Source organism: Cyprinus carpio, chromosome B24, assembly GCF_018340385.1.
Source record: "Cyprinus carpio isolate SPL01 chromosome B24, ASM1834038v1, whole genome shotgun sequence".
NCBI lineage: Eukaryota > Metazoa > Chordata > Actinopteri > Cypriniformes > Cyprinidae > Cyprinus > Cyprinus carpio.
This window is the reverse complement of record NC_056620.1, coordinates 12,575,858-12,602,711: the sequence shown is the minus strand read 5'-3', so window position 1 is coordinate 12,602,711 and position 26,854 is coordinate 12,575,858. Positions and strand designations below refer to the sequence as shown.

The 26,854-nt window shown below is 34.4% G+C and overlaps 1 protein-coding gene across 1 annotated transcript in view; it reads left to right on the top strand.

The window, feature by feature from the left end:
* The window catches only part of LOC109084470 (brefeldin A-inhibited guanine nucleotide-exchange protein 1-like), a 64,337-nt gene that overhangs the window by 10,578 nt on the left and 26,905 nt on the right, over positions 1–26,854 (top strand). The window contains 8 exon segments of the mRNA XM_042751905.1: positions 10,298–10,328; positions 17,071–17,227; positions 17,311–17,457; positions 18,757–18,936; positions 22,177–22,428; positions 23,681–23,837; positions 24,778–24,968; positions 26,630–26,763. Coding sequence (XP_042607839.1) covers positions 10,298–10,328; positions 17,071–17,227; positions 17,311–17,457; positions 18,757–18,936; positions 22,177–22,428; positions 23,681–23,837; positions 24,778–24,968; positions 26,630–26,763 — 1,249 coding nt within the window.

Sequence of the window (26,854 nt, the reverse complement as noted above, 5' to 3'; positions counted from 1 at the left end):
TTGGATAAAAAAAAATGCAACTTCAATGAAAATTTAAGCTATATATATATATATAAAAATAAATTTTAAAATCTGCAGATATTTATCTCCATTACCTGGATATTTAATTGTTCATGCATATTTTTCTGTATTTTAACATCCTCTAATGTTCACAAAGTTAATCTGTAAAAAAAAAAAAAAAAAAAATATTAATTTGATAACACTGATAAATCATCAAATCTCAAAACAAATGTTCATATTTTTCACTGTGTGGCTTTATAATGTTGCTGTGACTAAATTCACTTTTATTTACAGTTTTAGTGTTTTATTTATCATTTATTTTGATAAAATACTTGTCATTGCTAATGTTTTTTTTTCTCCCTGGAGGTTGTAATCATACCATCAGTTATGCAATCGTTCGGTAAGATCACCCAGAGAGCAAATGAACACAGTCATCCTAGAGCCCCACTGCATCAATTATTGGGTTGCAGGTTTGGTTTCCATTAACTGCGCTAGTGTCATTGCTTTGATTGGAGTGAATCACAGCTCTGTGCATTTTAGATGATAGTGGTATCATAGTTTGACAATTGTACTTTATTTCATCTCGCCGAACTGTCGACGCATGTCCTTAGAGCACAATTATCTCCATACCGCCATCAGCATCGCAACGCATCCAGAGCTAATACATAATTCATGCTGGTTATGAGTGTTTATTTTATCCTAAAGCGCAACAGCTTCTGTAACATTCTCTCACAGATGTTTTAATGTATGGCCATGGAAATAAGCTTGTTTCCATGATCTGGTAATAGGTTTTTTTTTAGTTAATGTTGAAGACATGCCTATATAATATCTAGGAAAACTGTATGGTCTCTTTCATATTATCTCTTTTACTGGCAGCTTAATACAGTAGACCTGCTTGAGTCTATTTATTTTCCCATGGCTATGTGGAATGCCGTGAGTCCCATACTAGTCCAGGGATTCGCAGAAGGTCTGGAGGCCCTGCTAAAATCGAGAGGGGACACACAGAAGCACCTCCTAATGTGGGTCAGTGTGGATTCAGAATAGACTGCCATATCTGTGCCCCTCGTTCATGACACACACATGCATTATATCGATAATTTCATTTGAAACTAGCCTTGCAGTCCCATTTGAATGATTTTTAGACAGTAATTGAATTGAGATATTCAAGCCCCACACTGTAGAAATGTATCCAGGTCTATTTACGTCACGTCACGTCACTTTATCTACCACACTTTGTGTTGGAGATTGTGAGTGCTGTGTGGCACAGTCAGGTCTCATATCAGTCCTTTGAAGCTGATGGTAACTGAAAGAAACTTATTTATGCGGTGTCATAATATGTTGTCCCAACTGTCGGCTCAGAAAGTGTGGGCGCTGGCAATGTTTCAAAATTATAATGGTGCCAACTGTTAGAGTGCACCAGTATGGCATACAGTGAGACTGTGTTTTATGCTACTCATCAGATTTTTAAGATGTATAGGATTTGTGTAGCTCATTGAATAAGCAGGCATGCATTGTAGCAAGTTGAATTCCGGTTTAATTCGTACTTCAGTCCATTAGCAAACAGCTAATAATGTTTTGAAATACAAACAGCATTAATTTGATCAAATTGACAGTAAAGACGTTTATAATGTTACAGAAAATCTAGGTTTCAAATCTTATCTTGATCTGATTTACTAGTTTAACTGTATTTTTTAGGTCAAATAAATGCTGTATTGGTTAGCGTAAGAGGCTTCTTTCAAAAATACACACACACAAACACACACACTCAAAACCTGGCCAAACTATCAAGACTTTGGCATTTATCAGGGTATAAAATTATTTTTTGATGGTTGACTGAATTTCTGTTTATTCAATGACACAAAAGACCAACAAATTTATTAAACAAAAATGATTAAAACAGTTTGATTAATGGATGTTGAATTAATGCATTCCTGGATATTCAATATCACAATACTAATACATTTCTAAAATATTATTAATAAAATGAATTTATTTCTTTAATAACAGGTAAAAGTTAGTGCTGGGCGATAAATCAATAATGTTTATTATCGCAATATAATTTTTCTTGATAAATTGTCATCATTTACCATGGATTTACTAGTAACACTAAGAGTTCGAGAAGTAAGGGATTATGTAACGCTTCGCGTCGGGGTCCTGATCACCCTGTCGGGGGTTATTCTGCGATAACAACTGGCTGGATGTACAATATCCCGCTTATTACACGGCTACTTGCCACATAAGAAAATAATTAGACACAAAATATTGATTTGAGTTGAAATATTTGAATGCAAAGCTTCCGTGAACACAGCAGTTGCGAGCAAGCGGCAAGTTCAAACTAGACGGACATTTAAGGGATACGGTGCAGTCAAACCACTTATTACACAAGATTTCACCACATAAATAATTAAGGCAATAAAAGATTTAAGACAAAACATTTTTAAAATCTTACCAGTTCGTTAGTTATCTTATAATCCATTACAGCGTACAAAACAATCGTAGCAAAATGGCAGCAGGTGCGTTTGTATGAAATGAGAGAGCGAGTCCGCAATACCAGGATGACATAATTAAATGATTGTACACCAGTTTTAATATTTTATTAGCTAAACAAATGCAAAGCTTCCACCAAGAAAAAAATAGTTAAAGCAAGAGTACAGCGCTGACTGCTGTTACCCGGATAAGCCTGTGTTATTTGCTTTTACCGGTTGTTATCGAGGGATAACATACCTCGGAATGTCGCGACTGACCAATCAGAATCAAGTATTCCACAGAGCCATGTAATAACGAGTGATAACATACCTCGGAATGTCGCGACTGACCAATCAGAATCAAGTATGCCACAGAGCCGTGTAATAACAAGGGATAACATACCTCGGAATGTCGCGACTGACCAATCAGAATCAAGTATTCCACAGAGCCATGTAATAAATGTTCGATATAATGTTTGTGTGGCAAATGCGGAATGAAAGAGTGCTACTCATTTGAACGCGCCGCATGGACCGTTTATCCGCTTATACAACTATGCATTTAGTCGTTGATGAGTCTCAGTGATGCTAGCACTAAACAGCACTGTGAGATCCATTGTGAAGCGCTTGAATTCAGCGAAGAACACAAATAACTCTGTGATTTAAACTAGTTTGAAGCCAGATAAAACAGCGCTGAGAAACAGGACAAAACACTGCACAACAGTATAGTCAGGGGGCTTTTCAATCTACAAATTACTGTAGTAACACTAACTGCTCATTAGTATTATGTAAGAAATGTGAGTATTGGTATCGAATTTTATTATATTATTAATGCAGACATGTATTAAATGTATTAAAAGAGTAATGGAATATAATTACAGTATTTTTTGTGATTAAGCTATGTAGCGTTTGTGCATTTATACCAAATGTATTTAGACTGCTGTTTTTCATACACATACCTAGAAACCATATAAGTTACATTTTACCATGGTATTGAGGTGCTATATGTATGGTTTTTACTGTGGTTATGATCTAAATATATGCTACTATTAATTAACCAATGGTTAATTAAAAAAAAAAAAAGTTACTGATTTTGATAATGAACATAAATTTACATCTGCATCCTAACACTAGCTACTATCAAATGTGAATTTCAAAGAGACAGATAATTATCGATATCGACTGATATAAAAAAAAAAAATATTGTTATACATTTTTTGGTCTTATTGCCCAGCTCATGTTTAAATTATGTACATAGAGCAGGTTATATGTTGTTTTTTTTTTTTTTTTTTTTTTTTTTTTTTTGGTGTAGATGTGTTGATTTTGTGTTTTTATGTTAGTTTATTATTCAGCTTTGGTGTAGAGGCTGTGATTAGTTTTTTTTTTTTTACTGTTTGCTCTTTTTCACGCCAAAAAGATGTGATGTGGTTTGAGGATTTGAGATTTGGATTTCCTTCCTCAAAAAAGAATGAAGGCACTTTATGCGCAGAGATCCTTTACTATTCAGCTTTGGTGTAGAGGCTGTGATTAGTTTCTCTTGATTTGTTTGCCCAAGCCCAGAGTCTTTCTCAAGGTCAGTCCACTGCTTTATATTAGATTGAAAGGATAAATTTAGACCAAGGGTGTTTTCAGTATTGAAATTTCAGGTAACACAATGTTCGTTGTGGCTCTCTGGGAAATTATCATGTTGCTATGGTTTCCGTGGAATTGATTGATTTGGTACATTTTTGTTTTGGGTATTGAAATTCTGATTAAACTGATTTTCTTATTGAACTGTTGTTGATGCTTGACACTGGCTACAGCTACTTTAGTTTATCAAACCCTGTCTGAGGCTACTTTAGTTTATCAAACCAGTCAGAGATTTAATTTTACAGTGTAAATTTTAATTTTTTTTGAGGTTTTGGTGGACACATGCAACAGCATTTCTTTAGAGTTTATCACCTGCCAAAAGTAAAATATAGTAAAGACAGTAATGTTGTGAGGTGCAACAGCATTTCTTTAGAGTTTATCACCTGCCAAAAGTAAAATATAGTAAAGACAGTAATATTGTGTATGCAGGTAAACACACACACTACTAGAGGTCAACCACTACTGGTCAAACGTTTGGGATCAGTAAAACATGCAATGTTTTTTAAAGGAGTCTCTTATGCTCATCAAGGCTGCGTTTATTTGATCAAAAATACAGAAAGAAACCGTAATCTTGCAAAATGCTATTACAATATAAAATAATAATTTCTCTTTTAATATCTTTTAAAATATAATTTATTTCTGTGATGCAAAGCTGAATTTCCATCAACCATTACTCCAGTATTAAGTGTCACATGGTCCTTAAGAAATCATTCTAATATGTTGATTTATTATTAGAATTATCAATGTTGGCAATATTATTTTTGGAAACTGGCCTAACGGTCAGAGTGTTGGACTTGCAACCCAAGGGTTGTGAGTTTGAGTCTCGGGCCGGCAGGAATTGTAGGTGGGGGGGGTGAATGTACAGCACTCTCTCCACCTTCAGTATCACGTCTGAGGTGCCCTTGAGCAAGGCACCGAACCCCCAACTGCTCCCCGGGCGCCGCAGCATAAATGGCTGCCCACTGCTCCGGGTGTGTGTTCACGGTGTGGGTGTGTGTGTTTGTTTTTGTTTGTGTGTGTGTGCACTTTGGATGGGTTAAAAGCAGAGGAATTATTAGTATTGTTTGTTATAATTGTTTGTTTTTTGTGTCACACTTCACACTATCGATTCAGATGTTCCAGATCGATTCGATTTCGATTCACAAGCTGTCAAATCGATTCGATTTCGATTTCGATTCTCGATTCGATTTTGATTCTCTATACTCGATTCAACTCAATGAATATAGATTTAATACAAATACTATATTTATAAAAAAGAACAGTGAACATAAGTTTACAAGTGGGTAATTAATAAAAAGAAATTAAGAGCCACAAACCTGTATATTAAACTCTATATATGTTGTTATTTAGGTACAACCTTGGGTACATTAAAACAGAACCCATCTCTAATTTTCAAATGCATCCAATTATGTTAAATACAATACAATTTTGATGCAAGATGAAAAATGTATGCTGAAAAAAGTCAGAACAGTTGCATTCCTTGAACAAACAGGATCAAGTTATTTAATTTTTAAGATAAAATAATCATACAGTTTTCCAAAATTTGCTGTAACATTGAGTCTACAAGCCTATGAACAATGTAGTACAACTAATACTGGCTTATTGGTGATAGTTCACCCAAAAATAAAAAATTATGTCATCATTTATGTATGTATTATTCATCATGTATAATATTTTTTTTTCTTCTGCTGAACAAAAAAAAAGAGAGAAGATTTTTTGAAGAATATGGGGAACCAAACTGTTTTTGGTCTCAAAATGACTTTTTTTTTTCAATATTATGGAAGTCAACTTTTGTGTTCAACAGAAGAAAGAAATTCATACATGATGAATACATTCATAAATTACACTTTTTACAACTAACACTGTGTAAGTGTTACAACCTGAAACCGCCATTTTAAGCACTGAATGAATGAATGACAGGTTCGCCTCTCGCTCCTTGTTAACATCGCGCAAGGCAAATTAGAGGGTGAAATCTAGTGGAGAAGACTAGTAATTAGATTAACGTTAATCTTACGTTCAATGTTTGTGGAAATAAATATGGAAAAAAAAAATCGATTCGGTGGGTTTGTAAAGAAACAAGCATTTTTTTTTTTGTGTGTAAACGATTAATCGAAAAATAGATTTTTTTACCCAGCCCTAATATATTATATATATATATATATATATATATATTATATATATATATATATAATATATATTATATATATATATATTATATACAAAGCAGCACAAGCACAAGCAGCACAGCAATTTCTTTTTCTTTTTCTTTTTTTTGTGATGACAAAGCTGAATTTTCAGTCTTAAGTGTGAAATGATCTTTCAGAAATCATTCTAATATGCTGATTTACTGCTCAAGAAACATTTTTAATATTGTATGTTGTGTTGTTTAATACTTTTGTGGAAATCATGATACACTACAATTCAAAAGTATGTGGTGAGATTAAAAAACTAATCAAAATATAATATTTATAATAAGGTGTCTGTTTAAAACAAATAAATAAATGAAGATAAATCTTTCAAAAACATTGAAAAATCTTAATTATTCCAAAATTTGACTGGTAGTGTATATTTTTTCTTGATTTTCTTGTTGCTGTTGTTATTTTTGTTTTTTTGTTTTTTTTTTTTTTTTTGTTTTTTATTGTTTTTATTGTTTGTTAACTTTTTCTTGTGGTTTATTTTTATTTTTTTTTTTTTTTTTTTTTTTTTTTTTTGTATATTATTTTTTATATTTTTTATTTTTGTTTTTTTTTTTTTATTTTTTTTTTTATATGATATGTTTTTTTTTATATGTATTTATATTAGTGCTGTCAAAATTAGCGCATTAAAACAGACGATAACGTGTTAAAAATATTTAACAGTTAACACAGGGGCGGGGTTAGGGTTGGCCACTCCACTCACAACTGCTGTTTCGGTCTCATTTTTCTTTACAAGAACAATCGTTTATTTAAATGCAGAGCATCTTTATGACCACAAGTAACCGAAGACATTTCAAATGCGGAAATGGTACTTGGCTCATAGTGTACGTTCTTCAGTTGCATGCACAAATGCGCCATCGCACACTGTAGCCTGTATCATTTAATATCAAATCACGGAAGAAACTACGAGCATGCAATGTCATAGTAATGTCATCAGTTAAGCCATTAAGTCACCAAAAAGGCAATCAAAGCTGCCTTAACACTGTGCATGTACAGTATGTATTTGTTGTATGTGTCACATTTAAGAACATGTCTCTTAAAATGCAATGGTTTTCCAAACTCTCCTGGAGCAGCCCAGCACTGTCTCCCTCATCTTACACATCCGATTCAATTCAATTAGTAGAATCTTTAAGTCCTGGGTCAGAATAGGTAAAGAGAGATGTGTATCAGATCCACGTCACATTTAGCAGCGGCAGCTCTTAGAGAAATTGCAGCCATAAAACTAATGACCAGCTGCTGTGTTGTCTATTAATCAAAGATAAAAAGAAAAATATGAAATCAATAACTTTGTATCTTTAGGGATTCATCTATATTTAATTTAGATTTTAGTGTTTAAGAACTTTATTTAATTTCTGTATATTTCCTTCTCGCTGAAGGGCACAGGTAACTATGACATTTATCATAGTGGGTTTATGTAAAGATTGTTTTAAGTTCACTTAAATGAGAAGTTTAAATAGTCTAATAAATGTTCAAATTGATAGCTCCTGTAATGTTGAATACCTAGTCAATGGTTAAATATTAGGGGAAAAAAACTAGCCTATTTCCTAGAGATATCAGTAGTATACTGTCTTTATGTTGTTTCTACATTAATTTGAAGATTAAATCTGAAATTACAATGTAAAAGTATTTTTAAACATTTTAATGTTAGGTGGGATTAATCGCGCTTGATTTATTTAAAAAAAAAAAGTGATTTAATTACACAATTTTTTTTTTGATCAATTGACAGCACTAATTTATATTTATATTTTATCAATTATTTTGCTTATTAAAGCACCACCTCTAAAAATATAAAAACAAAAAAATACAAGAATTGCTTTTTGAACTAGTCAATGTCGGTATACTTCGGCTAGTTGGTCTCTGTTTGAAACCTGGCATAGAAACTAGTGTGCAAATTGGGAAAAAATTGTGATGTTATTGCTCTCTGCTTCCAAAGTGTAGTTAGACCTCTTCTGCTAATTAAAAAAATACTAATTATAGCTAATACCAATATTGCACTGTATATGGTCTGAGCCATATACCTAATATTTTTGGAAACACTTGCAGAGTGATGGAGAATGATGTGAGTGTAAGCAGACACCAATGCTCGATATTCTGTCCATGTTCAGAGGCAGTTTAGCGTGTTGGAGGGCTGTCTGTCAGCAAAGCGTGTCGAATGTCATTATGCTGCTATACTCGTCATTGTTTACTGCCGAGACAAGGAAGAAGAGTGCTCTTTCTACAGTATTACATTGTTCCCGTGCCGAGCACTTAGTCATTCATGACTGCAGCTGCTCGCTGAGACCAGAGGCTCTTGTTCAGTATAAACATATTCAATCCACACTACTTTGAAAACACCAGCACAGATTAAAGTAGTCAGATATCTTGACCTATGAATAACGGCATGACCGACGTGTGTCGGCACAAAGTGCTTGTACGCTAATGAATCCAGGTGTTAAAGCTGATTTAAAGTCTAATTTATGTAATGTAGAATCTTTCAGAAGTTTGCAGCGAGTACCTCAGACTCTGGGCTTCTCGTTAGTACATTTTTTCAGCACTCTGAATGCATTTCTGATGCAGTTAATGACTGGTTTTAGAGGAAGAGGTGTTGAAGGGGCCATGTGTAATTAAATTCTTTAGTGTTAGCTGTGAAAATAGCTCTCGACAGAATGATGTTCTGAGCAAGCTGTCTGTGTGTTTGGTGTCATTGAGCCCTTGCATTTTGGATTATTAAATAGTTTATCTGATTTAATTTAGCTATTAACTACCAATAATAATGTGGAATAGTAGAGGCTTACAGTGAAAAAAGGCAATAGCCTCTTTATTCTAGAAAGTGCATGTAAATGTATATATGAGCAGTATCACACTCGTAGCATTGCAATATGGCTGTATGTCAACATGGCTGTGATTTGGCTGCAGGTAATCACAGCCGGGCTGATATACAGCAATATCCCACTGCTGTGAGTATGATATTGCATTCATGCAACATTTTAGGGCATGAGTGTGTAAATATATAAGAAACAACAAGTGTCTTTAAAAACCTTCTTCTAAGAGAATTACGTCCTTCCGCTACGGATTCAAATCTCAGGTTGACAGTTTAACAGCTGAGCCCGAGCCTCCATCACTAATTTGAGAACGTCACTTTAGAACTAGTAACAAAGGAACGTTGAGTTGCTTTATTGAAAACCTATTGTATTACTATATTAAAAACTCACCGTATTATGTAGAGTAGAGTATTCTGAGAGAGAGGGACTGAGCAAGTGTGATTACCTGCATGTGATATAGCATTCATTCTTCAGTTCAATCTCATATTCACAATAAAACATTACTTTGAATGCCCGCTGAGGAAAGTGATATCTTTGTTGCACTATCCTTTCATCTGTTACTTTCTTGTATACAGCCTAGTTTCAGTCTCTTTCATTATAAAAGTCTTTACTCCCGACTCATTCATAAAATAAGTCTCTTATAATATTTATAAAATTATTGTGGATTTGGGCATCTGACATGACACTTGCAGTGAGAAATACCGCAAACGGAGTTCTGTTAACGCTAGAATATTGCACGCCTGGAAAAAGCTCTCAGCCAATCAGATTTGAAGACCAGAAAGAACTGTGTGTGTTTGTGTATATATTGTATGATTGTTTCAAAAAATTCACAATACAGTCATAGTCAATGCTAGTACATATATATATATATTCCATGTTTTTTTTTTTTAACTATTACATTATAACATTTTTGGAAAAATATATACAATTAGAAAAAATATTCTAATATTGTTTTTTTATCTAGTATTTTAATTTTATTATTATGCTTAAGGAAACCGATTTGCATAATGCTATATTATATCTTAAAAGCTCTCCTTGAACTTTTGTGTTTCCCTGGCTATAGATGGTAAACAAGTCAACCATCTGTTTAAGTCTGTATTTACAGCTAGCTTTAACTCAACTGCATTAGTTTCTATAGTGTGTGTTATTTTTTTATTTATTTATTTTCTTTTTATCACACTCATGTGATTATTTTCTTTTTCTTTTACAGAGGAAATCAAGGCGGAATCTGAAAATTTAAGGTAAGTCGATATCTTACGCCACACCCCAGCTGTTGAGATATTGAATATGTATTTCAAAATCCCCATTTATTGTTGTCAGCTTCAATGCTTGTAATGCAGCGCTGACATTTTCCAGAGAGTAACCACACGCGGCTCCTTTGTGTTTTGGCTGCTGCCCTGCCCTCATTGTGATTTGTGAGTGTGTGTTCAGTGCTGATGAAAAACACCCCTCGTAGCCTGTGTAGTTAATGTGCTTGGAGACCTTGCTGTGTGACTAGGACACAGGAATGAGATGTACTGTGCTCAGGGCTTTTGGCAGGGCCAGGGCAGCTCGTTCTGAGGCCCTTCATCTCAGACGCCTCCTAGGGACAGCGTTCATTCAACCTCTACATCTATTAATTCACAGCTCACCTGTTTCACCCCATCTGTCTTGCTTTCACATCCTCACACATTTCTGTGTCTTTTGGTGTCTCTTCCCTTTGTTTTTTACAGATTTCTGTCTTGAAGTAAAGGAGCACTACTTCCAAAAAATAGTTCTATTTTTAGTACCGGTTTTGAATTAAAACACCATTTATCACAGCAAAAATTTTTGTGATTTTCAGGCGCGAGTCAAACGAGCGCGGAAACGTTGCATGTGACGAGGCAGCTTTAGAGAGTAGAACATCAGTGAACTCTTGTCAGACTATATTTCAGTAAAAACTAATTTTCTTGTCCTGTCAGTAACTACGAGCGTGCGTGTCAGATCCGCGTCACGTTCAGCAGCAACAGCTCTTAAAGTAATAGCAGCCAAATAACCTATTACCCCAGCTGCTTTGATGTCTGTTAATCAAAGAACAAAAGAAAAAGAGGAAATCAATAACATTTGTAGTTTTAAGCATTCTTCTGTGTTTAATTTAGAATTTAGTGTTGATAGCTTTATACAATTTCTGTATATTTCCTACTTTCTGAAGGGCGCAGCTAAATATGACATTTATTATAATGCTTTATGTGAAGATTGTTTTAAGTTCACTTAAATTAGAAGTTGTTATTTTTTAAAGTCTAATAAATGTTAAAATTGATAGCTCTTGTAATGTAAAATGGCTAGTCAATGGTTAAATATTAGGAGGAAATTTTTTTTTTATTGAGATAGATCAGTAGTATTGGTATCAGTGATACTCGCTTTCAGTCATAAAAAATATAAAATATATATATAAAAATATAAAATACAAAAAAACTGTTTTTATGTTGTTTACATTTAATTTGAAGAATAAAAGTGAAATTATTGCAATATAAAAGTATATTTAAAAACTTTAATATAAGGTCGGATTAATCGCAAATAATTTCATAAATAAATTTGCAATTAATTCGTTTTTTTTTTTATTGATTGACAGCACTAATTGTAATGTCTTTACTGTCATTTTGAACTTTTTAATGTGTCCTAGTTCAATGAATAATATTAATTTATTAAACAATTAATTATTTTACTTTCTCATTCTGCACACATTTGTTGCTGAGATGTCCATTCGATTTATACAATGTCACATTGGCATTCAGCATTTTTAACATTTTATTTATTTATTCTGACATTTAAGATTTAGAAAATGCCAATTTTGTGCTTTCATCATTTTATTAGATATTTATCAGGAATGCTCTGGGTTCAGTGCAGGTTAATCTCTGTTGACTGCATCTGTGGATATATCATCAATTGCCACAGAATAAAAAAAAATTAATTGAGCCCTACCAGAAATTTTCAATTTGTTGAAAACGTGAATAGAAATGCACGTAGTGGCAATAAACATTACAATACACACTAATAGACTTATACATGTTAACATACAGGTCCTTCTCAAAAAATTAGCATATTGTGAAAAAGTTCATTATTTTCCATAATGTAATGATAAAAATTAAACTTTCATATATTTTAGATTCATTGCACACCAACTGAAATATTTCAGGTCTTTTATTGTTTTAATACTGATGATTTTGGCATACAGCTCATGAAAACCCAAAATTCCTCTCAAAAAATTAGCATATTTCATCCGACCAATAAAAGAAAAGTGTTTTTAATACAAAAAAAGTCAACCTTCAAATAATTATGTTCAGTTATGCACTCAATACTTGGTCGGGAATCCTTTTGCAGAAATGACTGCTTCAATGCGGCGTGGCATGGAGGCAATCAGCCTGTGGCACTGCTGAGTGTGTTATGGAGGCCCAGGATGCTTCGATAGCGGCCTTAAGCTCATCCAGAGTGTTGGGTCTTGCGTCTCTCAACTTTCTCTTCACAATATCCCACAGATTCTCTATGGGGTTCAGGTCAGGAGAGTTGGCAGGCCAATTGAGCACAGTAATACCATGGTCAGTAAACCATTTACCAGTGGTTTTGGCACTGTGAGCAGGTGCCAGGTCGTGCTGAAAAACGAAATCTTCATCTCCATAAAGCTTTTCAGCAGATGGAAGCATGAAGTGCTCCAAAATCTCCTGATATCTAGCTGCATTGACCCTGCCCTTGATAAAACACAGTGGACCAACACCAGCAGCTGACATGGCACCCCCAGACCATCACTGACTGTGGGTACTTGACACTGGACTTCAGGCATTTTGGCATTTCCTTCTCCCAGTCTTCCTCCAGACTCTGGCACCTTGATTTCCGAATGACATGCAAAATTTGCTTTCATCCGAAAAAAAAGTACTTTGGACCACTGAGCAACAGTCCAGTGCTGCTTCTCTGTAGCCCAGGTCAGGCGCTTCTGCCCCTGTTTCTGGTTCAAAAGCACACGCCTGTGCACGGTGGCTCTGGATGTTTCTACTCCAGACTCAGTCCACTGCTTCCGCAGGTCCCCCAAGGTCTGGAATCGGTCCTTCTCCACAATCTTCCTCAGGGTCCGGTCACCTCTTCTCGTTGTGCAGCGTTTTTTTGCCACACCTTTTTTTCCTTCCCACAGACTTCCCACTGAGGTGCCTTGATACAGCACTCTGGGAACAGCCTATTCGTTCAGAAATTTCTTTCTGTGTCTTACCCTCTCGCTTGAGGGTGTCAATGATGGCCTTCTGGGTTAACCTCTTACCCATGATTGCGGTTTTTGAGTTATGAACCAGGCTGGGATTTTTTTAAAAAGCCTCAGGAATCTTTTGCAGGTGTTTAGAGTTAATTAGTTGATTCAGATGATTAGGTTAATAGCTCGTTTAGAGAACCTTTTCATGATATGCTAATTTTTTGAGATAGGAATTTTGGGTTTTCATGAGCTGTATGCCAAAATCATCAGTATTAAAACAATAAAAGACCTGAAATATTTCAGTTGGTGTGCAATGAATCTAAAATATATGAAAGTTTAATTTTTATCATTACATTATGGAAAATAATGAACTTTTTCACAATATGCTAATTTTTTGAGAAGGACCTGTATAAGCAAAGCTATACAAATTTCAACACATAACCATGCAAAGCCATGTTAAATATAGATGATACACACAGATGTACGAGCTGGAAAAATCAGCTTTATCTCTTGCCTTAGTCTTCCTTTGTAAATGCATTATGGTTTTTACAAATTAAAGTATATTTAAAAATATTGTCTGGGTAGCCACAAATGCTCTCGATATATCTTAACTTGTATTGAATCTTTTAAAACGGCACTAGATGATTCTTTCCCCCAGATGTCTTATCGTTGTATGATGCTTACGGTGCTATTTGTGCTCTGCCTGATTAGCTACTTGGTTTAACTCTACTCTGGAGGGTTTGATTGGTGAGGGCCGAGAGAGAAACAGTGAAAGTTCAGGCTGAATGAGAGATGTGTGAGGTAATCTCTGAGCCCGGCAGAGCTCTAGTCTTTTCCCTCGTAGCCTTTCTACAGCTCAATTTATGTCAATTAAAAATATGAGCTGGCTAATCCCTCCACAGACAGATTAATGAGATTGAATGAAGGAGAAGTGAAGAGAGGAGAGGAGGGGAAAGAGCCGAGCCAATGGGAAAGAGGTGTATTAGACTGTAGAAGCGTGCCGCTGACTCAGCCAGCTCAGCCACAGCAATCCAACACGGCTCTGTATCAGTTAGTAGACATCTACCAATGGAAAAAGTGTGTACTTTTGAGTAGAGATGCACCGATTCCAATTTCCGATTTTTTTTGTTAGTGTAATCTGCCGATACCGATTTTTGCCGATACCGATTTTCTTTCTAAGAACTATAATTGACAGCATATATAAAAAAAGTGCTTTTCTTCAATGCAAAGTTTATTTTCTTAAGAAAAAAAAAAAAGTAAAAAGTCAGTAATAAAATAAAAACAAATACAAAAATTGCAAACAACAGCACAAATAAATGCAAGAGAATAAAGAGAGCTATGAAAGTTTTTATCCAGGTAAGAAATACTACAGAAATTAAAGTAATCAAATGTAAAATAACACATCCAGGACATAGTACAATACTTTGTTTTTGCAATGACCGATTCAGTCCATAATTCAGACTCATGGCTCCTGTGTTAGATTTGCCAAATAAATTCATTTGAATCATTAAAAAGAACAGTTGTTTCAAGAGCATTTTCCCTCATGAAATAGACAGCATTTTTGTGCGGTCTGTTTGTTTTTGTGCACAATTAGCTGGATGGATGATCGGTGCTAAAATATTAGCTGCAAATTTCTAATAAAAATGAATTGTGAATAAATGACTCATTTGAAAGGCCTTTTTTTTAATGTGTCAGAATCACAAAACAGCTTTGCATTTGTAAGTTAGCAGTTTGAATCAGACTCATTAAATCAATAACTCATTCAGAGCTGTTAACAACAGTCGTTTTTCCAATTCAAGTTTAACACAGCTGAAATTTGTAATAAATTAATAATGGGAATCTTAAAAAAAATCGTTTTCATTTTTGAGCATGTGAACTCCAGTTCCCCAAAGGGACACATTATTTGGCTTTTAATGAAATAATGGAACCATAATCGACCATAATATAGCTCATCACAATACTATCATATCTCATATACTGTGTAGTATGAATAGTGACTGCATCTTTCCCTTCCACGGCTTTGCTCTCTGTCACTTTCTCTTTTGGCAACATGTCCATTTAGTGCTCCACTTTATTCATCATCACTCTCTCTCTCTCCACTCAACTTCATTCTTTATATCTCCCCAAACCTCTTTCCCATGTCCCACTGCACTCATCAAGTCGTCTTGCTGAAGGAAATCGTAAAACTCGTCCTAGGTAACACACAGCAGTCCCAGCTTGGCCTGGCACCTCTCCAGATCCGTTGCTCATCTCGAGCTGATACAGTGGCTGGATATAAAGCTAGAGTTGGCAGTCTAGGTCACATCCACTGCAGTGTGGATATATAAAAAGATTCAAGGGCTTTCTTCCACTGGCAGAACTAAAGGTTTTTTGTGTATTAAAAAAAAAAAAATTAAGAATGAAAGAAAATTTAATTTTTTTTTTAATGTAATGTAATGTAGGGCCCTATGAAATCCATTTTCTTTTTTCCCAAATTCCGTTTTATTTTTGCCAAATTCTGTTTTTTCCGTTTTAATTTTTTGTAGACTCTGTTTTAATGTTGAATCAAAAAGCATGTCTAATTAATTAAAATCATGAAATTTACACAACTACCATGAACAGCAATTTATTAAAAGTTTAATGAAAATTACATTTTAAGGCCCCTTGAAATAAGTTTTATGTTTTTCTCAAATTCTGTTTTATTTTTACCAAATTCTTTGTCAATGATTTAATTACATTTTAATAATCACAAGCCTCTCTAATTGCTTGATTTTGCAAAAAAAAAAAATAATGTAATATTATTTTATTTATTTATTTTATTATTTTTCAGAAATACTATTCACATTTGTCTGGTAAATAAATTCAGGTAAATAATTTTGCTGTTAAGTAGGCTTGCTGTGATAGAATGTGTTGACGGTGATACCGGTGTTAACACCAGTTATGTCACTTGCCCACCACGGCACCGTCCCCCACCGTCGTTTTTGTTTTTTATTATTATTGTTTATTATTATTTATTATTTTGATCAATGCAGTCGCATCACAGATCAGATTTAATTTATCATGTGAGGAGCGAGTCAAGCTGACTGACAAGATGAGCGAGGTGAGACAGACCAGACGATAGCGGATGATTTAGTTTCAAAACGAAATGCAAAAGAGCCTGTTTGGCAATATTTTGGATTTTGAGCCTGTTTACTTTTGCCGTTTATCTGAGGTGATACTGAAAGTTTTTTTTTTTTAACATTTGTTTATTATTTAACTTGTTCCACAGTGTTTGCTGATTTTTTAAATTTGTTTAAACTTTGTGTAATTTGTTTATTTTATTTGACATCAAGGTGTATGCCATCCCTCCGATCTTTCTTATTCGTTTTGCTAATAAAAATTCTATATTTCGTATTTATTTGTCTCCACAGTGTTTAATTATTTTGTTTTGTATACCTATTTAAACTTTGTGTAAGTTTTTTGTTATTTTATAGTAGGCATAGCCTATAGAATTTTTTTTTAATAAAAGTTCTATGATTTATAGATTTTAAGTGAGTTTGTTGTTGCTTGAATTGCATTAAAGCAATTGACGCTGAATTGGCGCTAATTCGAAGAATGCAAGTAATGCACAGCGCTTTTACAAGCTATTTAAAAGTGAAGGAAAGTAGAAAAAGGGGGAAAACTAAAACTAACTAAAAACGAACAGTTGTTTTATGGGGAATTGCCGCTAATTTGAAAGTGAAAGTAAAATACGCACGCCACTTTTACAAGCTATCTAAAATCTAAGGAAGGCGAGGAAAAGAGGGATAATCCAGGATAATTTTGTTTTGTAGCCCACCGCCTGGGGACAACAAGTCAAGTTCCAGTACTTTGCCACCAATCAAATCCAAGACCAACTTCATTGAAGCAGATAAGTACTTCCTGCCGTTTGAGTTGGCCTGTCAGTCCAAATGTCCGCGCATCGTCATCACCTCTCTAGACTGTTTACAGGTCAGTGCCGTACAACACGCTCATGTCAGGATGCTTTTTATGATGAGGATGTTTCATCTCATGCGCTGTGTTTGATTTTTTAGAAACTCATAGCATATGGTCACCTGACGGGCAGCGCTCCAGACAACACCACGCCCGGAAAAAAGCTCATCGACAGGATCATAGAGACTATATGTGGCTGTTTCCAAGGACCACAGACGGATGAAGGCGTCCAGTTGCAAATTATAAAGGTCAAATATTTTTATGTGAGATTGCTCATAAACATGCAGAGCAAATAATGCCATGTTTTGGTTTGATTAAATTCAGAAATGCTCAGGGTATGTTATTTGGGTGATGTTTATACAGGATCTTCAGTATTGCAGTATTAAACTACATGAAGAAGGTAGATCAGAAATATATCTCGAATTAAATAATGATGATTAATGGCATAATATAAAATAATAATAATAATAAAAATAATAGATTTTAAATAATAATAATAATAGCATGACATGTTTCTTTAGGTTTTGACATTGTTTTAATAATTTGAAAATTACTTTCTCATCATAATTTAGAACTGAATAGCATTTATTATTATTATTTTATTATATGCTATAATAATTATTATTAAATTCAAATTTATTGTGACAGAAGGTTGTTTTCAAATTATTAATGTATTTTTTATTTTTTTTTGCAAAACTGGCTGTATATCTTTCAGCTCCTAAATGGAAATTCTGTTTATTTATCTATAATTTATTTAAATTATAAATAAATAAGCAATTTTTAATGGGGAATGATTATGTTTGAATAGATTTAAGTTAAATTAAATTGTAGTCTTTGGTCTTAGTCTTGATTTTATTTTAGTCTTTGTCTTCAAAAGTTTCCAGTTGTCTACCTAGTGTCCAAAAAACAAACAAACCTAATAATAATATATAAAAATTATATATATGTGTGTGTGTGTGTGTGTGTGTGTGTGTGTGTGTGTGTGTGTGTATTTGAACATGTATAATTATGATTGTATGGTATGTTTAAATTTAAATCATCCTACTATTAACATTCAAATTCTGCTGAAAACAGGACATTTTCTGCAGAAAGTAAGTGTAAAACAAGTTCAAAACAGTATAAATATATATAGAAATATTTTAATGATTATAATAATTATTTTTTTTTTTAAAGCAAATAAGCCTGTCTTTTTCCAGTTTGAGTATGTAGGTTGTTCTCTCTTGTTCTTTATGTAGAACTCCCTTAACCTGTAGTGCTCAGATTTCCATAGCTTCATTTGCCTGAGCTATTGTTTTACAAATCTCATCGTGGAATGTGGAGTAGCAGGACAAGCACGGCTCCTGAAAGCTGCTGAACTCTTTCATACGGCCGCATGTCGAGCCTAATCTGTTTGAACTTTACCAAGATTCCCACAGCTAAAGTAATAAATAATAGCTCTCCCCCATATCGTCCGAATACTTTCCTAGGATTTGTGGCTACAGTTGTGTCTTAACGTACTCTGTGATTACATTTGTGTTTGTTTCTTTTTTTACTCCGGTCCCCGACAGGCCTTGCTCACAGCCGTGACCTCGCAGCACATAGAGATCCACGAAGGTACGGTTCTGCAGGCCGTGAGAACATGCTACAACATCTATCTGGCCAGTAAGAACCTCATCAACCAGACCACGGCCAAAGCCACCCTCACGCAGATGCTGAATGTGATATTCGCCCGCATGGAGAACCAAGCAGTGAGTGCATTTGACCCTTCTCCTGTGGTAATATGGAGAAATGACACCCTTGATCTAACATCTCTTCTTTCTTTTTGGTTGATGCCTCTCCTCCTCCTTCCCCCCTCAAAATATAGCTTACAAATCACAAGATCAGTTGGTCTTTGGCATCAAGAAAGCGAGATCGTCAGGTAAAGAGTGACAGGACTGCCTTGAAATGTGCTTGATCTGAAGTTTTCTCTGGTTTGTGTACATCAGTTTCATCAGTCACTCTCGCACTCTGTCTCTCTCTCCGATCTCTCTCAGACGTCTCGCTCCAGTCTGCTTGCCTTGGCTTCATTGCGTTCGTTTTCTGCCTGCTGTCGTCCCCTCCATGACAAATGACTTCCTTTCATCTGTCTTACCATGTTTACGTGTTGTGGAAGAGTGTGATTACAGCAGCTCTCTCTCGTTTGCAAGGCCACGTTTACACCTGGTAGTAACATCCGTCTCAGGTGCTTTGGTCATGCGTTGTCAGTAAAAACAGCTGTTGACACCTGGTAGTAACGCCATTTGTTGCTCTTTGGGACTTTTTTAGATATTGTTCAGCCTTTTAACAATATCAATATGGTTTGAAAATTGCATATTTGATCAAAAATAATAAAATAAATTAATTAAAGTATTATTACATTTTAAAAATGTATTTATTGTTGTGCCACTTAATATTTTTGTGAAAATCGTAATATATTTTTTCAAGATTTCGTCCTGAAAAGGCTCGAGAGAACAGCATGTATTTGAAATAAAATATTTTGTAATGCTCTTAATGTCTTTATTGTCACTTTTGATCAATTTAACTAACCTTTTCTGAATAAAAGTATTTATTTCTTAAAAAAAAGCTGAACAGAGCAACCAACCTTTTAATCAAATATTTGTTGTATTTTCAGAATGTTAAATCTGTATGTAAATGTAATGTAAATATACAAAGCGATTTAAAATAATCAAGGTTTTCCCCATTTTTTCACTGTATTGATATAAAATAACATATTTAATTAGTTTTATTTATTTGCACAATCATTCATCATAAATCACAATATTTATTAATATTTACAAATATTTTAAAATAAACATTTTAATACATTTTAAAGCTCAATGGAGAATTCCACAAATATTTTCAGAAATAATAGGAAGGCATGCATTGACACGTTGTGAGAGCACATAGTAAACGGTGCTTAATTTTATTTATGACTACAAAAATCATTTCTAGTATAGAAATATATTAGATATTGGATATTCTAGTATAGTGAGTATTCAATATCAAGAAAGGAAGTATAGAAAAAAATTGTTTTTTTGTAAATACACTTTAATCTCACCATAAACGTACTGTTTTGAGCAGAATTTTTGCATAATTATTTTAGTTGAGTATTAAAACTTCAGATGGGTATGTGTCACATGATTAGTGTTGTTCAGGACACAGGGATCGAATTCAAAAAACATTTTGGACCTTGTTTACAATCGCATTTAGTGTTGTTATTTGGGTTGGGCTCAGCCGAGATGGATGTTGATACCAGGAGCAAACGCGATGTGTCTGAATCTTTGTGGTTTAGGTAGCTGCATGTGGATGAGGACAGTGAGGCACAGTTTAGATGTTTCACAGTTGGTGCATTGATCAAAAGGATGCCATTTGCAGTTTTGGCACAAGCAAAACACACTGTCACGCAGTTTTAGCAGTCCGGACGGAGCGTGACACATTCTGACGCAGCCAGACACATCATGCATAACTAATCAGCTGTTCAATATTGAAGATGTGTCTGTTTTGCCCACACGGACCAGGCCATATTAGACCACATGAATTCAGCTGAAAGCTCTACAGAAGGGACATCTTTGTCCCTCATACTTTATTAATAAACCTGTTCCATTAAATGGGTAAGAGATAAATGCAGTGTATTCAACAGTCTGCTTGCTAAATAAGGTTCTTTAGTATTTTCCTAAATGTTACAAATATAATTGTTTCATTCATTTAATATATAAATCAAATCCAGTTGGTATGTTTAACAAAAGTATCTATACACTTTGTTTGGGAGAATTTACTCTGTTGAGATGGATTATTTATGTTTGCTTGTTTTATTTTTATTTGTCTTATGAATTACAAATATAATATATAATACATAAAAAATGTGTAAATGTTAAATATTTAAATTGAATGATTGAATCCATAGTTTCATTGTATGAGTTGGTAGGACCTAAGGTGATTTACAGTTAAGGTTGTAACTAATTTATTAATTTATTTATTTCATAAATTATAACTATAATTTAAAATATATAAAATGATATTATGTTAATTGCAAATTATATATATTGAATTATTAAATCTATTAACAGACCTAGATTAATCAGTTTTATCACCCAAGGTATTGGTTTACTTTTTTTTTTATTTTCTTGTTTTCATTTACTAATTATCAGATGATGATATTATATCAAATCAATTTATTTTCTCATTTACAGCCATATTTTCATTTTATCAGTTGCTAAGCCCAAGTTTTTTGATAAGGTGCCAGCTCAGATTCAGTTTAACATTCATATTTAGACCATTTGGACCATGTGTGATTTTTGACATGACATTTGTTGTCTTGAGACAAAACATGCAGATCATAAACCATTTTTAAAAAGATTTTGGAGTGCATAAAGTGGCAGGCTCACTGTCACTGTATTCCCTATGCAATGATTTTAAAGAAGAAGCTACTACTTCATCCTTTCGTGAAACACAAAAGAAAAAAAAACATTTTTGGTCCAAACATTTTTGGACACCATTGACTTTCTTTGTGTATACAGTATCTTGTCTGTGTTCCACAGAAGAAAAATGCCATAAAGGTTGAAAACTATATGGGAATGAGTAAATGATGACAGAATTTTTATATTCGAGTAAACTACCCCTTTAAGGGTCACACTTATCCTGCTTAAAAAAAAAACACCAACGTAAGCATGTGCATAGTCCAGATTGTCATTCCAGGTGCACGTAGTCCAACCGCCATCTGTCTCTATGAGCACAGACATTGTCTTCATATACAGTAAGATGCTATAAGATCCTGGTCTTGTGTTTCTTTTTGTTTTAAAAGACGGGAACCGTCTGTATTCCTAAACATAATCATTTGCCTCCCGTTCAGAGAAATGGATGTACATCAGCTTGGCTTTGAGCTCCCGGCTGCCCCGGAGGGAACATGAGTGTATAAACTCACCCTGATACATGTTTAAAATGAATTGACTTTGTGTGTATGTGTGTTCCAGCTGCAGGAAGCCAAGCAGATGGAGAGAGAAAGGCACAGGCAGCATTCTCCAGTCAGCCAGCAAGAACCAGAGTCTCCTGGACAGCGGCACACTGACACCCCCGGCAAAAGCCTGCCTGCGGAGGCCAATGGTGGACCGGGACACCAGGGCAGCAAGGTCGAGCAGGGATCCCCACCGTACGAGAGTCCCGAACCAGAGAACGGCACCGACTTCTGCCCTGCAGAGAATGAGCAGACCGAGGCAGACCAGGATGCTTATTGTTGATGAAGTAAGTAGAGGGGTGCGTGCATGCATGAGGTTATTTTTTTATTTTGGGTTAGGTGTATATTTAAATGATTATGCTAATTTCTCTAAATGACTCTAGACACCAGTAGAATATTTTAGGAGAGTGCTTTTCGTTATTGCCTCAGTTATCAGTGTGACTGAAAATGTAAAGTTAAATAGGATGTATGTGTTTAATTTTTTTGTTTAAAGATTTATTCTTTACAAATAATAAGATTTATTATTATTCCACCTTGTTCTTTCCATGAGAATCATCTTTGGTGCTCACATGGCATTAAAGTTAACATGAAAATCATATTTATTTTTGTCATTATTTACTCACTCACATATCATTTTAACCCAGTAAGATATTGATTAATCTTTGAACCACAAATTAAGATATTTATAATAAAATCGTCCCTTCGTTGAAAAATCCGGGTAACCATAACCAATATGTAGAAGATCCAAAAAGGTCAAAATGAATCCATATGAATTGAGTGACTTAATCCAAGTCTTGTGCAGAGATATAATCACTTCATACTATGATGAACAGATTTAATGCAATGTTTTATATGTGTTTATAGGTGAATAAAAGCCTAAATTAAATCTGTTTATCTTATTAAGTGATCATGTATTTGTACAAGACCTGAATTAAACTACTAGATTTATATGGATTTGTTTTATGATGCCTTTGTGACCTCGTTGGATCTTCTACATTTTGCTTACTTGGATTTCCAATAGAGAGACAGACACCTCGTTACAAATATGTTAAGTTGTGTTTCGAAGATTAACAAAAGTCTAATTGGTTTGAAATTACATGAGGGTGAGTTAATAATGACAGAATATAAATTTTTGGTTGAACTATTCCTTTAAGTTAATAATATCACTCCTTTTAGTTGGTTAACCTCCTCCTCCCAACACTGCTAGACACACACAAGCATTTCTGATTCCTAGTCATTATCAGTTAATCGTGTATTCAGGTTTGACATCAGAACAGATGAGATGTCTTCTAATGATGTGTTCTAATGACATTATTGGAAAACTGTGTCAGTGTCTCTAAGTCTTACATAAGTTTAATAGCACAGCTTTCTGTCAGAACATCACCCAGTTACAGGCAGTATGGAGTCCCCTCTTAATAACACTTATTAAAGCTAAATTGGGAAACTGATAACGTGGATTAAATGTGACTTCAGAGCGTGCTTGGAGGGAAAATCCTCCTATCACACTACGAATGACTGACTAGACAGAATTAGATGCTTTAACATACTCGTCTGTCTTTTTAGGTGCGGCAGAGCATGGCACGGAAGCAGCCGAGGAAGAAGAAAATCAGAACTATGAAGAGAAGGCACAGGAGATTGTACAGAGCATTTTAAAAGAAGTTGTAAACACAATTGCTGGAGGCGAGTTATATTCATCATACTTGAAGGGGACAGTTGGACAGTTCATCCAAAAATGAATTATCTCATATTTATGTGTGTGTGTGTGTGTGTGTGTGTGTGTGTATGTATAATATAATATATATATATATACACAACATATATACTGTATACCATTTAATTATTTGGCGTTGGTAAGTTTTTGGCTGAATTTAGTTTGATCAGATATGCAGTAAAAACAGTGATGTTGCAAAATATTACAACTTAAAATAGCTGTTTCTGCCACTGAATAAAAAAAAGGTAATTGCGACTTTTTATACCACAATTCTGACTTTTTTTCTCACCATTGCAAGTTTACATCTCGCAGTTCTTTTTTTCTCAGCAATTCTGATTTTGTATCTCGCTATTGCTAGTTTGTATTATGCAGTTCTAAGAAAAAGTCAGAATTGCGAGATTTATATCTTTCAATTCCGACTTCATTTCTCAGAATTGCAAGTTTATATCTCACATTCTGAGAAAAAAAAGTCAGAATTGCGAGATTTAAACTCGCAATTGCGAGAAAAAAGTCAGAATTGTCAGACAAAAAGTTGCAATTACCTTTTTTATTCTTTATTCAGTGGCGGAAACATGCTTCCATAGTTTTCTATTTTAATATATTTTAAAATGTTATTTTTTTTCCTGTGATTCAGCAGCCATTACCCCAGTCTTCAGTGTGACATGGTCCTTCAGAAATCTTTCTGATATGCCAATTTGGTGCTTTTAAAACATTTATTTTTAGAAAATGAATGATACTTTCTTTAAAATTTCTTGTTTTGTGTAATACAGAAATCAAATGTTTGTAATGACATCAAGAGAATAATTTTTTTTTGGTGTACTGTCCCTTTAAGGAAGCAAATCTTATGTTGTTAAATGACTGTTCTAGTGGTGGTTTGATGTTGCCTGAAGCCTATTTTTCTGTGTTCAGATGTTAAGAAGAGCCATGAGGGCGAGGCTGAGCCAGCTGAGGGCATTCCAAACTCTCTGGAAGAAGAGGGAGGGTTGGGCAGCGACAACGAAAATGTTCACGCCAACGGCATCCCTGGCACACCCATCTCTGCGAGCTTCACTCCGTCCCTACCCGACGACAGACTGTCTGTCTCCTCCAATGACACTCAGGTACCAGTTTCCACTTCTGCTATGAATGGGGAAAAGAGTCAAACGGCTTCTTGTTTACAAATGTGTAATTGTTTTGACTAGATTGTTTATCCAGAACTGACTTCATTGATTTAACAGTTGAATTCCTCAAAATTAAATTTTAAGGGTTGTTTGCGAATTCACAAACCATGAGACCCTCATTTCTCTCAAGTGTTTTTTGCTATAATAACAAACTGCTACTTGTGAAATGTTTTGTATGAAAGCAGTTCTCCCTCATCTTTTTGAATGAGCATCTAGAAGTAGTAAAGCATGGACACTTTTAGAAATAAAGAGTCCCAGTGTTTTTTTTAATGATTAAAGCCCCGCGTTATACTTAAAATCTTTTTTCTTTTTTTTCTATTTCTTTGCTTACACAGCAAACTGTATCTGGCCTTTAATTCAACACAATTGTGTCTTCTCTGTAGGTCACCCCAACACAAGAAGGAAAGACTAAGAACATTATTTAACACAGTGTTTCTCAACTGGTGGGTCGCGACGAAAAAGTGGGTCGCAAGACCGTTCTGAGTGGGTCGCGGAGTGTACAGTAAAAGAAACAACATCAACAACAAAAAACGTAATTCTAAATGTTTTTCTGATGCGAGACTCTTATTTTGAAAGACATGACGTGACAGTGAAAGCTGTTGACGCTTCTGTCAGACGCATTTGACGTAAAGAGTGCCTGAGAAAAACGCGATTCAATATATGCAGTCTGATGAGATTTTGTCAGGCTTAATGTCAGTGTCTTTATTCTATCGTTATTTTCGTAACTTGTTACGAAATAAAAATTCTCTCACCTCAGAAAAACGAACTATCCTGTCCTATCAGACGTTATACTGTAGCATGCACTAATTGCACGTACAAGTATGCAACATGTGAAATAAAAATAATGTACCAATAAATCACATAACTAGTACTTCATGTGTTAGCTGGGAAGGATTTGCATGAGGATATGATACATATGTATATATATATCCTAAAAAAGTGGGTCGCTCCTTGATGACCATCGGAAAATGTGGGTCCCATGGCCAAACCAGTTGAGAACCGCTGATTTAACACATTCAGTTTGAGATATTGTCATAATATTGTCACAATCTTGTTATTGCCTTTCTTTAAACACAATATTATCATACCAGCAAAATCCAATATTGATTGACATCTAATTAATTTGTATTGATATTTAAGTGCATAAACCAATTTCAATACTTAGGTATATGTTGAATAAAACGTAAGTCCTGAATATTTTAAATTTGCAGTTACCCATTTTTGCAGCTCAATGTGTGCCTGTTTAATAAAAAATAAAATAATCTGAAATACATGTTTTATTTTAAGATGGAATGGGTTTGTTCTGTATGAACATACAGTATTCATTTTATTTGTGTAGGTCATAAAGTTCTTAAATTGGATTTTAAAAACTCTGCAGAAATCCTGTTATTAAACATGAATATATTCATTTAAGTGTCATAAGTGTCCAAATATTTTTTGGGGCCGTTGTATATGCTTAATGGACCATATTGCCAATTTTATGGCCTGTTGCTTTTTTTATGGTTGATGCATGTTATGTCATGTACTATAGATGATGATTCATTTTCCTGGCAGTTAAATTTGATTGCTGTAAGATTCTAACGTGAGTATTTCTCCCACAGGAATCGGTAGCTACCACTGGTCCAGCCCCAGGTGCAAAGTTTTCCCACATTCTCCAGAAGGATGCATTCTTGGTATTCCGTTCACTCTGCAAGCTCTCCATGAAGCCCCTTTCAGACGGTCCCCCTGATCCAAAGTAAGCCTGTCTTTATACAAAAAAAAAATCTGACTGTATACAAAATGAATTGTTTATTTGTTGTGACAAATGTTGTGCCAAAAATAACTTC